This window comes from Parasteatoda tepidariorum, unplaced genomic scaffold (assembly GCF_982258835.1).
Source record: "Parasteatoda tepidariorum strain Cologne lab strain unplaced genomic scaffold, Ptep-v5.0 scaffold_12, whole genome shotgun sequence".
Classification (NCBI taxonomy): Eukaryota; Metazoa; Arthropoda; class Arachnida; order Araneae; family Theridiidae; genus Parasteatoda; species Parasteatoda tepidariorum.
This window is the reverse complement of record NW_028257371.1, coordinates 920445-938972: the sequence shown is the minus strand read 5'-3', so window position 1 is coordinate 938972 and position 18528 is coordinate 920445. Positions and strand designations below refer to the sequence as shown.

General features: G+C 29.9%; 1 protein-coding gene across 1 annotated transcript; it reads right to left on the bottom strand.

The window, feature by feature from the left end:
* Positions 1-815: 815 nt before the first annotated feature.
* On the bottom strand, positions 816-17926 carry LOC147800847 (uncharacterized). The gene is made up of 13 exons (XM_087156296.1): positions 17802-17926; positions 11420-11450; positions 9506-10421; positions 8534-8707; positions 7314-7491; positions 6926-7122; positions 6557-6734; positions 6188-6365; positions 5765-5996; positions 4502-4588; positions 4339-4415; positions 2996-3149; positions 816-971 (listed from the first exon to the last, which is right to left on the bottom strand). Exons 1-3 carry the CDS (start codon positions 17924-17926, stop codon positions 9552-9554), a joined length of 1026 nt encoding a protein of 341 aa, XP_087012422.1. The 3' UTR covers positions 816-971; positions 2996-3149; positions 4339-4415; positions 4502-4588; positions 5765-5996; positions 6188-6365; positions 6557-6734; positions 6926-7122; positions 7314-7491; positions 8534-8707; positions 9506-9551.
* Between the last annotated feature and the right edge of the window lie 602 nt (positions 17927-18528).

Genomic DNA, 18528 nt, shown 5'->3' with positions numbered 1-18528 from the left:
CATTTGCCTTCAAATAAAGAGGCATAACGCTATTGAATCTGATACAGTTTGAGCCTTTAAATTAATAGCTGTATAGTACGCTTTAAAAGTTTTAATTGTGTAGTATATTTCGGAATACTCTTGAATAAATTATCTTAACTTTTCTTATTCTTAATTTTCAAATTATTTAATGGAGTAGTAGACATTTAAATCCAAAGCTTTCAGAATTTTTAGTAATTTCACCAACATTTTAAAAGCCTCACCATGAAAGAGCTGGAACAAAGTGGCATAGCAGATGAACTTTTAAATTATTCATAAGTAGTGTTGTGTAAAATAAGTTTAAGTGAATAAAAAATAATATATTAAAGCTTAAACTTAGATACCACTAAAATAAATTTTGTGAAAATTTAATTTAGTGGCATTAAAATAAATTGTAAAAGCCTAGAAAGCTTTGTAGAAGCAATAAAACTGGTTAAAAAAAAGTATATGTTTTAAAAAAGATTTTCTTAGAAACTTTTTAAATTTCAGGGATTTTTTTCTGAAATAAAGGCTATGAGTACTTTTCATAGAAAATTGATATAAAAAGGCAAGGTTAGTGGAGTTGGCAACTATAATAATAATAAAAATTTTAAAAAAATGAAATAAAGACTTACATTATCAGTTTTAAAGCATAGTTTTGCATAACAAACATTTCCTTCTCAACAGTCCACTCGAGAGGGGTCTGGTTAGAATGGTAGATCTGTGTAAAATAAATAAATATTTGGTAATCGTGAAGTTGGAACTACAATAGAAAACTATCTTGTGGACAGAAAAGGAGCAACCGTGCCAATAAATAATAAATAAATAAAGTAGTATGGAATAAAACATAGAAAAGAAATCATCCCTGCAAATGCTGGTTAATAAAATAGCTAATGATAAAGCATATACCTCAATATTTTCCTCTCCATAAGTGTCTATTGCTCTTTCTTCAGAAAATCCAATACATCATAACTCTAAAGGAGTAAACAGATTATATATTACACAGTCGCTATATTTTAATTTAAAATTGCGAAAATTATCATTATAAATGAAATAAGTGAAAATTATTTAAAAATATATATACTCAACAAAAATATTTAATTATTATTATTGATCATACCGAATTGATAAAGATGTGTTCAGAATTAAACAAACTAAGAAAACCTATAATTACTAAATTTCTTTTACAGATGTCCCTAAATTTTGTCTGGAAAGTTAAAATGCTAAAAACTCTTACAATTAAAAGATCTTAATTAGTTCTCTTTTTTAAACAAAACTGATAAAAGGAGGATGAAAATTTTGAGGTGGTGAAGCTCCGTGATTGTTCATTGCTCAAGCCTCTCATAATTCATTTAATATGTAAAAGGATTGGCTTTTCATATGACACAGACAAATGCAACATTACACTGAAATGTAATGTGAAAACTTATGAACAGAACATTGCAGAAATTAAGCTTCTTGTGCAATTCATACAGACAATTGACATGGCAAGAAATAATCCTATTTTAAAAAGAAAAAATTAAGCACCCAATACAATCAACAAAAAAGCACATTTAGGGCTTCTAAAAACGAAAATAAGCACCTTTATAGACCTTTTAAAAATGCTAAACAATCTGAAAAATACTAAATTTTTATATTTCTGTTACTTAGAAATGTAACAGTTTTTCATTCAAAAAATAAATAGATAAAACTTATATCTCAAGTTCCTAGTCCAAAAATAATCAAATATAAATTCGAATATATGGATTGCGATTACTACAGCAGAAATTGGATACCCTTTCAATCAGCATAAGTTACAAGTTGTTGCATCTGGTCCATTGTCTTGCCATTTGGCTAGCATGTATTTTCTTGTTGACTGTTAATAATTGTTTGAGACAGCAAAAGGCTTATTCAAACAAGCATTTGCTTGCTAAAACAACATGTTAGAGATAAAAATTAACTAGCTATGCTATGTACACAATAATACAATAGATCAGAAATAAAACTAAAGCTATATCAAGGTTGCCAAATAAGTGATTTTTTCTTCTTTTTTTTTGAAAATCAGGCAATTTTTTCTTTTTATAATTAACATTTCATTAGTGTGTTGTAAGGACAGTATAAGAAGCATATTAACTTATTCATAAATAAAAAATTTACTGTAATATTCAATTTCTCCTTCATTAATTGGTACTCTTTTAATCATGGATCTAATCATTCTCAACAAAAATCAAATACAGTAAAACACTTATAAAGCACCCCTGAAATTTTAAAGAAAGATTTGTGTTTTAGTAAGGAGCGATTAAACTGTATAGAGATTACAATCTGTAAAGTTACAAAATCAACATGTTTGCCATGATATTTGTTAAAGTTATTAATAATCATATTTATAGAAACAATGTATAAAACCAAATAATTTAATTAAATAGATTTTAGAAATATAATTATAAGAAATAAATTTCTGGAATATACATTAGATAACTAATAATGCCTGCATTTGTTATATGTTTGTTTTTATGAAAAATGTCAGCACTATAGCAACATATGCAATCAATAAACAGTAGAGAAACAAAATGAAAAAGAATGGAATAAAAATGAGAAAATTTTCTTATGAAACAAGCAAAAATACAAAAATTTCCTCAATCTTTAAATTATCGAAAGAAAAACAGAATCATTGTGAAAAATAATGTCTATATTCTTATTAAGCCAATCATCTTCCTGGTTTGCATACTTTACTAACCGGGAATAATAAAAAAAAGCCATATTTGCTATATATGATTAGAAAATATATTCTTATAAGAGAGGGTAATGGGAGGGAGCACTCATTTGGTATTGATGCAGGGGACACTTGTTCAGTTTAATACAAGACATGCACTCTATTTACTACCAGTACCAATCTGTTGAATAAATATACAAATTGGATAGTCACAATTTAATAAAATAATGTTTAGTTAAACATATCACATAGACATTACCTCACAATTTCTCGATAAAATAATGACAATTGAGAAAAATAATATACCTGGGTAGAACTATTTCCATACAATCGACGAGCAAGTAGCAACCCTGCCTCTATTGCAACAGCAATCAATTCTCGCTTTCCCACCAAAATATCACCAATTGCATAGATCTATGGAACATTAGTTGGTTCATTCACAACACGAATTTTACCATTTCTAAAATAGAAAGTAATAAATGTAAACAATTTCTGAAAAAATTCATACAAATCATTATTATCTGGCAAGGTTGGCTGATTTAAACCAAATAAGTTTTAATTTTTTAAGAAACAAAGTTTGATTTTTTAAAAAACCTTTTCAAAAATTTAATTTTTCATTACTTATTTAATCAAAATAATCTTAGTATGAACAGAAGATGTCTATAACTTCTTTAAAAAAATAGAGTGTCACCAAACTTATGTTCGGATAGTTTTAAAAATAATCTAATAATGTAGTTATTGAATGGGTCAAGACAAAGAGTGAAAGAAATTTTTTTTTCCATTTTTTAATCGAGATAAAGATACATTATGACTACCATAATCAAAAGAATAAATAGGAATGAAGTGCTATACCGAATACTTTTATACTAGTACTTTATACTCCCTTTGAGCATTTTCATTATATACTATTTTAGTTAATGCAGCATTACGTTAATTAGCCTATGAACCTATATAATGAACTTTTTGCCAAAGGGAAACAGGCGTTATAACTTCAAAAAATTACTTATAACTAAAATATTTATATTTACTTATATATTTTTAGTTAAATATTTACTTATAACTAAAATATACTTGACTTGACCATATCGGATACTGTAAAATGTTAAGCCCCATTATATTGAAACAAATGAAAAAAGTATGTTATTTTTTATTGATTATTACAGCATTAGAACTAAAATTGATTTTTAGTATTTTATTTAAAGCATTGCTTAATTTAACATTCTAATTTAATTCATAATTGAAATCATGATTTAAATCAGTTTATTTAAAAAAAATCAGTAATTTACATCAATTGCTTAAAAAATAATTAATTGAAAAATTTACATGCTGATGTAAATAAATAATTTAAATTTTAATCAATTTAAATTCCAAAATTTTCAAAGTTTTAAAATTTATTGTTATTAAAAAGATTCAGTCAGAAAAATTATGCTAATATTTAGCAGTCTAATGAACTCCATAAATTTTGAGTAGAAATTCTAAAAATTTTATAATGCTTACAAATTTTTCAGATTGCAAAACATTTGCGAAAATAGTATAGTCTTCAATAAAAAGCATTATTTTATATGATGTAAGAACTTTTTAAAAAAAAGTGTAATGACTTAAAAAAATGCAGTCATGAAAAAGAAAATAAATAAATGAAAATTACATACTTGGGATTAACTTTCACACCAACAGTTTCTAATCCAATGCCAGTAGTACAGGAATCACCACCAATAGCAAATAATACCTGAAAAATTTGTTGGTAAAAAATTTACAAAATAGCATAACAAAATAAAGCATAATTGTATCAAGACATCAAGCACGATTACTTACTATATCATATTCATCAGCAATTTCTTCACCTGATTCGATTATTCCAATTACTCTAAACATGTGTTCAGCAGATTCATTTTTCTCAATCTATAAAATAAAACAATTACAAACATTGTAAGAAACAACATATTTTGTACACATACAAATGGTCCTTATTTTTAAGAGCAAGTACATTGAACTAATAAAAAAAGAATTTAAAAACAATTTATAATACATAACAATATATTTTAACATAACACAAGAATAACAATATATTTCCATATAATGTAGAGTAAATAAAAAAAAACTTTCATAGGAAAACAATACAAAGTGTACAAAAAAAATTTATTTATTTCAAAAGTATAATCAAGTTATGAATTCATTCCTCATAAATGTTCAATACGCAATAATTTTGTTATACACTATACATCAAGGCTGAAATGTCCTTCTTACCAAACTTTAGGCACCACGTCTGTATCGATGCTGGAAATTGCAGCTGATACGGGCTTACAAATCAATTATGATTTAACTACTTGGAGATTCTTTACTAACCCTCACAGGAAAAAATTACATAGAGTGAAATCTGGAGATCATAGCTGCTTATGCATGAGTGAATTGTTTGTGGTAGATACATAACCAATCGACCCCTGTATTAACATGTTATAAATAGTTGTTTTTCAGCCCCTTTTGTTGTCACAAGATTAATGGACTCTTTAGTGCTATTTATTGATCACCATTCAAAATTACTTATATTACTTCGCCATGTATGTACATTGTCAAAGAAAACATTTATTTCATGTTGCATAGTACACCTACTAAGCAACATTGGAAAATTGGATTGAAAAACATTGACAATTTTAGGTGAGCCTCAATCAAATTGGGATTTAGCTGTTTAATCAATAACATTGAAATCAGGCTTTTATTTTGATTTGCTCAGTATTTCCTAAAGTTATGGATTTGGCAGACCAAGCTTTGAACATGGAATTTTGTTCAGATAATGAAACAGATCCTTATCCTTATAGTTAACAAAATTACAGCTTCAATCAAATTTAGGACAATATTTTAAAAAACATTTTAAATAAAATAAATGGTTGCTTTGTATACCATTTTAATATGATGTTTGCAAAAATATCAAGAAAGATCAATTTTTATTATTATTTCAAACTGGAATATTTTATAACAAAAAGACAATAACAAAAAGAGTAAATGTATCAGAACAATTTTATATAATTTTAAATACTGTTGAAGCTTAAAAGCCATTTTAAAATCTAAATGTATATATACCTTTGTAGGAACACAAGGTCAGAGAAATTTTATGCCTTCCCCCTGCATGAAGTTGCCAATTCTTTCAGCCATGTCTTGATCGAAACCTCGAAGCAAGATAGAATGAATCGTGACATCCAACCCAAATCCAGCTATAAATTCAGCTCATTCCGAAGCAACATATGAAGATCCAATAAATAAAATAATAAATAAAATTTTTCCAGGACTTTTCTCCAAATAGAAGAGAGCATCACTAACAAAGAAAAAAATAATAGCAATTAACATTTCATATAAAGTATGTTGAGATCATAATTTTCATCCCTAGTAGTTAACAAAAATTAAAAAATAATCTACAAATAACCTTTTGTATGGCGATATTACTCCTCCCTTTAATAGGGCGAGTTGAAGCTTAAAAGCCATTTTAAAATCTAAATGTATAGATACCTTTGTAGGAACACAAGGTCTGAGAAATTTTCCAATGATCCATCCATTTTCCAATGATCCATTTTCCATGACATCCAACCCAAATCCAGCTATAAATTCAGCTCATTCCAAAGCAACATATGAAGATCCAATAATTAATGTTTTTCCAGGACTTTTCTCCAAATAGAAGAGAGCATCACTAACAAAGAAAAAAATAATAGCAATTAACATTTCATATAAAGTATGTTGAGATCATAATTTTCATCCCTAGTAGTTAACAAAAATTAAAAAATAATCTACGAATAACCTTTTGTATGGTGATATTACTCCTCCCTTTAATAGGGCGAGTTGAAGCTTAAAAGCCATTTTAAAATCTAAATGTATAGATACCTTTGTAGGAACACAAGGTCTGAGAAATTTTCCAATGATCCATCCACTTTCCAATGATCCATTTTCCATGACATCCAACCCAAATTCAGCTATAAATTCAGATCATTCCAAAGCAACATATGAAGATCCAATAAATAAAATTTTTCCAGGACTTTTCTCCAAATAGAAGAGAGCATCACTAACAAAGAAAAAAATAATAGCAATTAACATTTCATATAAAGTATGTTGAGATCATAATTTTCATCCCTAGTAGTTAACAAAAATTAAAAAATAATCTACGAATAACCTTTTGTATGGTGATATTACTCCTCCCTTTAATAGGGCGAGTTGAAGCTTAAAAGCCATTTTAAAATCTAAATGTATAGATACCTTTGTAGGAACACAAGGTCTGAGAAATTTTCCAATGATCCATCCATTTTCCAATGATCCATCCATTTTCCAATGATCCATTTTCCATGACATCCAACCCAAATCCAGCTATAAATTCAGCTCATTCCAAAGCAACATATGAAGATCCGATAATTAAAGTTTTTCCAGGACTTTTCTCCAAATAGAAGAGAGCATCACTAACAAAGAAAAAAATAATAGCAATTAACATTTCATATAAAGTATGTTGAGATCATAATTTTCATCACTAGTAGTTAACAAAAATTAAAAAATAATCTACGAATAACCTTTTGTATGGTGATATTACTCCTCCCTTTAATAGGGCGAGTTGAAGCCTAAAAGCCATTTTAAAATCTAAATGTATAGATACCTTTGTAGGAACACAAGGTCTGAGAAATTTTCCAATGATCCATCCATTTTCCAATGATCCATTTTCCATGACATCCAACCCAAATTCAGCTATAAATTCAGTTCATTCCAAAGCAACATATGAAGATCTAATAAATAAAGTTTTTTCAGGACTTTTCTCCAAATAGAAGAGAGCATCACTAACAAGGAAAAAAATAATAGCAATTAACATTTCATATAAAGTATGTTAAGATCATAATTTTCATCCCTAGTAGTTAACAAAAATGAAAAATTAATCTACGAATAACCTTTTGTAGGTTGATATTACTCCTCCCTTAAATAGGGCGGGTCCTCCCTTAAATAGCCCCCCCCCCCTTTCGGTAGCCCGACGACCTGCACTCGAAGTCGAGCACTTTACGGTAGAACAGTTTAACGAGGACCCCTACCGCACACCCTCGGTCCCTACGCAGGCTGAACCAAGTGGTCACCCACCCGCACACTAACCGTAGCCAGTGATGCTTGACTTCGGTAATCTGCTGGGAACTGTGTCTTAACGATTAGTCCACTGCGGGACTGCTTATATTTGCATTTTTATCAATATGTTGTTGTTGTGGTTCATTTACGTCGCACTAGAGCTGCACAGTGGGCTATTGGCGACGGTCTGTTTGTTTGTTTATTCGAATTGTGAATGTTTATTTCGAAATATTTATTTAAAAATATTATTTTAATTAGCTTTATTAGTGTTTCGAATAATAATAATACTTTTATCTGTTACTTTGACAGGTAATGTAAGAAATAAAAAAAAATTAATGAAAAGAGCCTGATTTAAACATTAAAAAAAAATCTGATTTTTCTTTAAAAAAAATTCTGAATTTTGCAGATCCAGCTGGAAATAATGCTTAGAATGTAGGCATCTCCAAGATACATCTCTCCAAGAGCATTCTGCCGAAAATCCATTTGTATCGCATGCAAATAACGAATAAGGTAAGAGCAAGTACTTGTATCGAAGCAATAAAAAAAAATTTGGTTCAAAGTGTAATCAATCATTTCGTCAAACAGATGACAAAAGTTTTGTCATAAATGATGAAATAAAAGGTCCCACAATTTCTACTACTCGTTAGTGATTGGCATTGCAGTTAAATCAAGTTTCTAAATTTGATTTTTAGAAGTACATCATGATATTAAAGTAGAACTCAGATAGAAACTAGAAAAAAAGTATTTTTGTCAAAAAGGTAAACTTACCAAGACTTGTAATTGTGCCGCAGCATTATGAGGAACTCTTAAGGTTAGCATCAGATTTGTCTTTTGCTCTTAGGAGAAGAGCATCTCTTCTTTTTTTTTTTCTCCACTACTTAAAAGGATCAGCTAGTTAATCCTCTTTTCTACACTGTTCATCACCAGTTAATCCAAATGAACCTAGAAAATTCATTGGAACAATAAATAAACAGTTTTATTTTCTTTCTGTTAATACAAACAGGTAAAACAGCGTTTTATTTCTTGGACAAAATGAATGTCAACAGATTTCCTGCTCTAACTCATAAACAAATTTTCTAAGCTGTGCAAAGCTAAAAAATAAATTACAAAATATTTCTCTTAAAAAATCTGATACTTTATTGGTCACATATCTAAGCATTTTTCCTTGGGGGGGGGGGAGAAATCTATTTTATTTTCACATGAGCATATTAAATGCAAGAAATATTTTTTAAATATTCAAACTTTTCGAACTTTTTCTACATTTTATGTAAGATTTTATATATTTAAGTATATAAAAATTAACTATTAGAGTTATTGCACCAAAAATAAGGAAAAAATATTGACTTACAACATAACATACGACTGGGAAAAAAATATTTTGTTTTCTCTTCTAAGTAGAAATAACCTTTCACGCTTCACAATTTTAAGTAATGTGCTAAATAAATTTTATTTTATAAATCTGTCTCAATCACTTAAATTTAATAGAAAACATGCACCTATAGATGAAAGTATTCTAATATGTTAAGAAAAAACTATGAACGAATAAGTTTTACAGAATTCAGAAAAATAAATATTATTATCATAATATTTTATTCAGTTCTTTTCAAATATTTAAGTCTACGTAACTATACTTCGTTGGATTTCCAGTTAAAGGGAAAGTATAATAAGTTTTAACGGCAAATAATTGAACGCTGACACTTAAGGATGAATAATGTTCTAGATTCCAAAATAATAACTTACTTATGTCTCTTAGGGTTGCTGCAAAAGGAAGGATCTTCATGAAAATTTATGCCGGGTACTTTTTGGAGTACCTCGTTCTTTTCGGAAGGCTAAATGGAGGGTCGGTCTTTAAGAACGCTTTGCTGGATTCGATTAGAAGTGCAAGCCTCGTGCTTCGCCTCCCAGGGTTTCCTCTTCGCCTCCGAGCCTGAGGCTGCTGAGGAACAGGTGCTGGTGTTGGTACTGGGGGGGCTTGCACTGGAGGAACTTGCACTGGAGGTGATGCAGGCGGGGGTGATGCAGGCGGGGGTGATGCAGGTGGAGGTGATGCCAGTGAAGGTGATGCCAATGGAGGTGATGCTAATGGAGGTGATGCTGTCGGGGGTGATGCTGGTGGGTGTAGTGGTGGGGAAGATGGTGTTGGAGAACTCGCAGATGCCAACGGAGGAGAAATTGGTGCTGGACTAATTGTTGGTACAACAGGTGATGGTAGAGTTGGTGACGGCTGGAGGGCAAGCGGTGGTGAGGGCTTCTGGACAGACGACAGATCCATCGTTGGAGAAGTAGGTGGTATGACTTCTTCAGCTTCAATGGGAAAGCTGTTGTTTAAGCTGTCCTGGATGGATCTTCTTAGGCCGGAGCTGCTCTCTTCTATATCTGCATCTAATCTGCTCCGGGCCTCTTCAAATGATAGACCTTGCGACACCCTGTCGATGAATCTAGAAGCCAGCATCACCATGGTTTCATTGGCCAGGGATGTCGCAATCAAGCTGGCGTGGTCTATCATTTGGTTTCTTTGTTCGTTCCTCCTTCGCCTGTCCTGTTCCTCTTTCTGTTTTCGGAACTCGTGGGCTCGCCGACGTTCCTCTTTGGCGAATTCCACCGTTGTCCTCCGTCTTTTCTCAGCCATCTCCTTCTCCTGCCGCTGTTTTCTGACCTAAAATGTATTCCAATATTACATAAAAATCAATCATATTTAGATTCAACAGCATTCAAACATATCAAAAATAAGCAAGTTATTCAAGCCCTTCGTCATAGTATCCAAGTGGATTTAAGGCAAAGGATAGAAATAATTTGAAAATTGAACTTTATTTGTGAAATGACTTACAGAGGTAAAAACAAAATTATTTTTTCTGTTTCAAATTTACAGTTTTAATTTTAAACTACTTTTAAGTTTTATTATTTCTTTAAAATTATTTTTTGAATTTTGCTTTGAACTGAAAAATGATAACCATTGGCTATCGTAAATTTGGTGATCTATTTAAGCATAAAACTTATCTGATTTTTTTCACTTTCTGCTGAATCCTTTATTATCGTTACATTTTTTCCCTCAAAATCTTTACTTAAATCTGACTAAACCCCTAAAATCTGACTAAACTTTCTTTATTAGGTATTTTTTTTCTAATACGTGGGCACATGCTTTAATTTTAATCTGGAAATCAAAAGAAATTTAAAAAGATTAAATATGCTGATGAAATATAAGAAAAAAAAACAAAAAAGAATCAGAAGATGTAGCTAATTGTAGGCACTATTTAAAAAATTACAAAAGAGCAATATATAAGCTCATTCACAGGGTACACCTATTATTTGTGGAGCTGTTGAACCTTATTTTATTACAATCTGCATCTATTTTAGCAGTACAACTTCAATAAGATTCTTTTAATTTTTGTTTTAAATTAATTATTATTTTTTTTTAATTTGTATGTTCATAATATTTTGATAAATTTCACTTTTGGATTTGTTGAAGATACTTGGTTATTGCGAGCCCTGCTTAAAAAAAATCCTAGCTTTGATAGAACAATTAAATAAAGACTTTTCGTTTAATTTTAAAAAAGTTTTCTTACATCTTAATTAATTTCTGGATATTCATTTTTACTTATTTAATTTAACGTGCACCTATTTAAAAGTACTGTTTAATGAAAATTATATACTCACATCTTCGGGTGTCTCCGCCCCTTGTGTCCGCCTAGAAGAAAATTCTTAAAGTCAAACAATGCACATTATAATTTTTATCATATTATGTTTAATAACAAGGATATCATATTATATTTAATAACAAGGATATTTAATAACAAGGATCACTAGTATACAAGGCAGATTAACTAGATTCTATGTTGGAGCGCCTTTTCATAGATGAATGTTGACATTGTCGATAGTTACCCTCCCATATTGGTGATCCGGACGTAATATGGACACACCTACCTTGACGGTAACGCCCACTACGATTAAAACACGCCTACTTCGATGGATGGTCCACATTGAACTGTTGACTTGCTACTTGTGACCGTGACATTATCCACCTCCTCGCGCTGTTGCTGCTCAGTCTCGATCACACACAACGTTAGTCTGCATAAACTCGTCTGCTAATGGCAACACAGGAGCAACCACAACCGAGAACTTAATACAACTCTTATGATCAGCAAGAAGTACGGTGATCTTAATACAGCTCTCCCGGTTTCTCACAAGACAGAAATGAATAACCTTGTGGTTTCCGTTCATCGAATTCTACCACAGATATAATTCTGGTGGGGGAGTACTGTAGTGTGTCTACCACTACAAAAATACAATTCACTAGTATGTAAGACATGTTAAATAGATTCTATGTTGGAACACATTTTCATAGATGTATTTTGACATTGTCGATAGCTACCTTCCCCACGCTTATTATTTACATAATTAGTTTTAGCATTTAAGATATTTCAAAATATTTAAGCCAATGGATTCGTAACTGGTTCACGTGATATGTGAAAAAAATGTATGGCATATAAATTAAGAGAAATTTTTAATAGCATATGCGGATATTACGGGGAAGAAAAACCAATGCTCTATTTAATTATCTTAATGATCTCGTTCTTAAATGTTCGAAAGCTTAAACCTTTATATTTTATTTTACGAAATCATAAATGTTTGAATAAACACTCGACAAATACCCTCTCTATAAAAACGCCCTACAATTTTAATTTCTTTATTTGTGTATCTCAAAAAATTCTATCGACTGATTCTACTTAAAGTTTAGAATTTAAGTGAATTAAATTGGTGTAATCATTTTTGTATATCTGACTATTCAATTTTTTTAACCATAATTAAATTATATTATAAGAACTGTAAAAATTAATTTACATGAAATTATACTTTGAAAACAAAGTTTTATGAATGTGTGAGAAATCCTAAATTCTGCATTTCAATAGTTTGGAATTTGCCCACTTAAAGGATTTTTGCTATAAAAAAAAAATTCATCCAAGAAATGCATTCTATTTATTATCAATTTTAAAAAAATCGTAATAGCTTTTACGCATCTAAGGATGCATTTACATGGTTCTTTATGGTTCTTACATATAAGTTGTTCTTCATATAAAAACCTACATAAAAGTTACGAAGTTTATACATAGTTTTTGTATAAAAATTCGCAAATATGCGGATATATGTCGAATATGCAAGAAATGAAATCATCGGTGTGGTTACGCAAAACACTAATTAACTTTTGATCTAATAATCGGATTTCCTGTATTAGGTGCCAATTTTAATTATTTGAAAAGTTGAACTTAAATATTCTTAACTATTAATAATGATAGGAAGTCAATACAAAAATATATTTTATACCATAAAACTCGCTAATTTCGCAAAAAAAAAGAGTACCTAATTCAATTAACTGAAATAAATTAATTCAAGCTGAGATTTTAATAATAATAGATTCAATTTTAACTTTAAAAAGTACATTTTATTAATTATTTATTACTTTCCATTTAATAAGAATTATATTTAATGCGAGATATGCAAATTTTGACATCATTTTAAAGGAGGGTGCAATTTCGAATGACACAATACAAAATTTGCATGAAATGGATCCCATAGCTCTTAAAAAATTGAAATTTAATAACATTACTTTAAAATTGTATCAATCAAAAACTATGAATTGATTCCAACGCTGTATTTTCTTATATAAATTTTCCTAGATACAAATAACGTAAAAATTTGCAGACCTTACAATTCTATATTTTTTCAACCTTTTTTAAATTAAAAATGGTTATTAAAATGTATTTTGGCATGGTACTTATTATATTTAGGAAAAAATTTTATAATTCTGAAAAAATTCTTTGGTTTCCTTAAATTATTAAAATGATGTTTTAAAAAGTGGGGCCGAAATTTTTGAGAGCTCTTCTGATTAAATCATTTGTACCCTATTTTTCAGATAGCGCTCTTATTTTTATGTTTCAAATCAATGAGAAAAACGGTATTTAGGGAACGTCTGTTTGATTTTGTAAATTAGTGAAGACTAATTACCATATTTGGCACTTCAGTAAAATTTCGATCATTATAACAAAAACAAAATTTAATCAAGCCTATATGTATTTCTTTGATTTAAAGTCAATTACAAAACATTTGGTTGTAGAATTCAAAATAAACAATTCCCAGAATTCAGCTATTCAATTATTCAGTTATACATATTTAAATCAACCAATATACCATATTTAGGTGAAGGAGTTCACAAATAATGTTTTTTGCTGCTAAGATATCGTGATAGAATTTTTTAAAAATGGACACAACTCAAAAAGCATGTTAATGAACACAGTTGGAAATGTTTAGACGCGCATTTCAAACTACAAAAATGGACACAGCATTTCATTCTCTATTTTCAAATTCTTTCATAAATATTGTCTTTTCTAAGAATTAAAGACAAAGATTTTTTTTAATATGATATCGTTCATTAGCATAAATTACTTAATATGTTGTATTAAATTATAGTTTTTTTCTTCTTCTTTTTTAGAAAAAAGAAAGGACTAAAAATCAATAGTTGTTTATACAAGGTTGGCATAGATGACATACATTTATAATAGTGGTTGCGTCATTTGAATTTTGAGTTTTAAAACTAAATATTTTTAGTTTAGAGTTTTGAATCGTCTAAAAAGTTACACTACGAACCCAAAGTCTGGGACTTATATGTCCAGTAATAGTTATGCTTAGTGTTTAAATAAGAAAGGAAAAGTAAGTAACTAATTCTTCTTTTGGTTCTTAAGCTTGGGTTTCAAAATGAAATGGAACATTTTTTTTTCTGCAGACATTTTCGTAAATATTTCAGAATACGTATAAAACCAAAATTATACGAATTGGGAATCACAAATTATTTGTGTGAAAGGAAAAAAACAAAATGTTGAGAAAACAGAAATGTAGAAAGACCATTATTATAGAGTTTCACCATCAAACTTTGATTTTTATTACATACATTTTTCGCTACTCTAATTTATACACATATCGATCGAGTTTCACTTAAACATTAATTTGTGACCACCTATATATATCCTTTTTTTCACATTTTTGATTAAGATTCTAAGAATACTTATTAAAGATGGTATTAACAGAACACCCCTATACAGTTTTAATAAAATTGCCACTCAGTAATGCAGTAAAAACAATTGAATCAAAATGGTTTTGTGTTTTTCAGAGCATCATATATCAAAAGATGAAAAATACAAACAAAGTATTTAATTAAATTTCAGACCAATTAAGAATGTAATTAACAAAATGGGCTCAATTCTTCTGATCAAAGAGTGCCGTTTAATTTCTATTCTTAAACAAATTAAAAAACACAACTCAGTTCATATCTCAGATGATAACAGCAATCTTTTCGTTGATAGTAATAGCTAGGATGAATCACGAAAAAAAAAAAGCACCGGATTAAAGAATCTGGAAAGAAAAAAAGTACGCGGTAAAAGTACAATGCAGTTTCAATCCCCCCTCCCCCCAATAAAAACAGAATTTTTATGTGAAACATTTTATAAAAGTTTTGACCGTTTAATGAATTTAACGACAAATCAATAATCAAGAAATGACCTTGCGATCTCATACATGATTTTTGAAGTGATACTTCTTATGCGACTTCCAACAAGGTTGCGTTAAACGTTTAACGCTACATTGTAATAAATTGAAATTTATTATAAGTTTTTTTTTTGTAATACTTTTAAAGATAGATTATTTGTCTGTAGATGGCACCACTACGGTAAAGTTTAAATTCAATCATAATGATATTTTCTTTAGAAATTTTGAATTAGTCTTTTAAAAAGGGATTTTTTTTTGGGTAAAATCTATGTAACTAAATTTATTAATATTTATTGAAGATGGTATTATAACTTGTATAGGGTATTAGTGGATTCATGACGGTTTTTCTCAGGGATCTTTTTTTTTTTGGTTCTGACGTCCGCCGGATGCGGGATGACTCTGGACGTGGTAAACAGGTCAGTCTAGATTCTTTCGCCTTGTTGACGGGAGGATAAAAGAGAAGCGATGAATGTGGCTAGTAGCAGTTGCAGTACCAGTAGTAAGCAGTTAATCAGAGCAGTATCCTGGGGATACGGAGTTTGTCCGCTGAAGGAGTGGTTCGTGACAGTATCTCGGAGATGGTGGATCGTAACCTTAGGGAAAGCTAAACTGAAGTCTCTAGCGGGAAGGACTACCGGGATTAGCCAAAAGCCGATATCTTTGAGACGATGGGCCAAGTCCGAAGGAATCTATGCTGGACGTCCGGTGTCCCCCTTCTACATGCCTAAGTCGCTTGAAATTAAAATAGCTGGAGAAATTTCGAGATCCTAGCCAAGGAGTTTGTCCATGAGTTCATCTACCTTTCCGGTGGGCGGTTCCAGAGTGAAAGCAGTAAATTCCGTAGGGTACTTATAAAACTTTAAATTTTATTTCGTTAACATTTTAGAGGAATCATTTACCGAAAATTCTGAACTGTTATGTTGTGTTTTTTTTTTGTAGGAGAACAATCAGCATTTAAGTGTAATTTATAGATATCATAAACCAAGTCTGGGTTTTTAGAAATGTTAAATGAAGTTTTTATTTTATAAATGTCTTTTTTTTGAACTGTAGAAGTTGAAGGTTATGCTTGAGTGTTTTAAGGTTGCATTTTTGTTTTAATTAATGTATAAATGTTTATTCCCATGTTGGCATTTGGAAATGTGTGAAATTATGTTTTTGAAGATTTAGAGGTGCAATAAAAATGAGTTTTAAATGTTAAAAGTTTTCTGTAATTCATTAGATATTTGTCTACTAAATAACCTGGGTAACCGTTACTAAATTTAAATTTTGAGATCACAGCCAAAGGGGTAACGGTACAACATTTTTATTGCAAAAAATGAGTGAAAACAATCCTACGGACAATGCGACGGATTTAAGGTTATGTCAAGGTACGTCTCTTGTGAATATCAATTGATTGTTAGGTTTTCTCTTTTGAAATTACATTATGACGCATTCACATACATTATTAATACAAATACATTTTCCATGGCGAGACGATGAGGCAACCACAAGCACTTCCACAGGTTCAAGAGGTCCACGAGGGAAAAATGCTACCGTGATTATAGAGCACGGGAGCGAGCGGAGCAGAAAAAAGAGTCGTTGAATAGAACTAGTGATTCTTCTACGACTGCTGATTCTTCTACAATTAACATCGCAGGTTGCGAAGTTTAACTTCTTCCGCGCGGAGGGACTCCATGCAGTATTTTTTTTTTTTTAGATTTTTGATCTTGTAAGTAAAGAAGTATGTGTTGCTATTCAGTGAGCGAATAGCAACATTTTTTAAAAAAAATTAATAAATATTATTCTTTATACATGAAAAAGTTGAGTCATTATTAAAAACTTCCATATAATTGGCATGGGGTAAAAGTAAAAAGAAGTGTAGGTATCCATTAGAAATATTTAAGATTTATAAAAAACTAAAGGCTATTTCTTAAAGAAAATCTGTAAAATATCCATAAAACGTTAGAAGTGACATAGTCTATCAGAAATTCTTTTTAAAAATACCGCGCAATCATAAAAACTCTACACAAAAAAAGAATATATACAAAAGCAAAACAGAAAAAATAAAAATCAATCTTAATTTTGAAAGTAAATCTTAAAGCTGGAAATCTCAGTTTTCCAATTACTGTAGTTCTTTTAAGAAAAATTGAAAAAAAAAGAATAAAGTCTGATAGAAACTCTTTATTACCCCGTCATAATGAAAACTTCCATAAAAGCAAAAGTTTTTTTTTTTTTTTTAAAAAAAGCTAGATAAAAACCAAAACAAAAGTCGTTCTTAGTTTACGATAGAAAAATTTAACGCTATAAATCTCAATTTAATTATTTTCTAGTGTCATATTTTTTAGAAAAAAGTGTAAATAAAAAAATAGTGCGTGGAGTCCCTCCGCGCGGAATAAGTTAAACTTCGCAACCTGCGAAGTTAATTGTAGAAGAATCAGCAGTCGTAGAAGGATCACTTCTATTCAACTACTCTTTTTCCTGCTCCACTCGCTTCCGTAAAATGAAAAGCTTATACTGTACTTACATTTTTTTTCTAGCACCCTCCTGGGAGGAACCAGAAGGGCCGGCACTTCCTGCTCCAGATCCTGAAGCTGCTCCAGAACCTGACGGTCCAGCTGCATCACTTGGTGATGGTGATTTTCTTTTCATTTTCGGAACTAAAATTATCAAAAATTATATTAGTATACACGAAAGTGATAAAAGCTTAGCATTTAATAGATAAAAATTTAGATTTTTCGCGTTATAGAATGATGAATAAAGATAATATCTGGTCAACATTTCCAGTTGATCAATTATTATTAGCAATTCTGAAGTGAAGTCCTTATTAATGCCGGTTTCTATTCTTGAGATTTGAACTATCACTATCGGTGAGAAATTGAAAAAAAAATGAAGATAGCTGCAGAAAAATTATACAACTTTTTTATCATTTTTTGCAAATATCTTATGTATTATTTGTGTGACCATGAAAAACTAATTGATACAAGACTGTTTTAAATTATAAATAAACTAAATACAAAACTTACCAGTAAATAAGAGTTGCCAAACTCATATATAAATGCGTATTGAAAATAAAATGTGTGAATATGAATTTCGATGAAAAAAATTAATAAATAGCGAAAATAGCTTTCAAATTGCGGGAAACACAATGATTTTTAAAATTGCATGAATGCTAATGATTGCTTACAAACTTCGGTGAAAGTGATTCACGATGTTTAGCATTTAAAGTGCATGAATATAAATTGTGAAGTGCA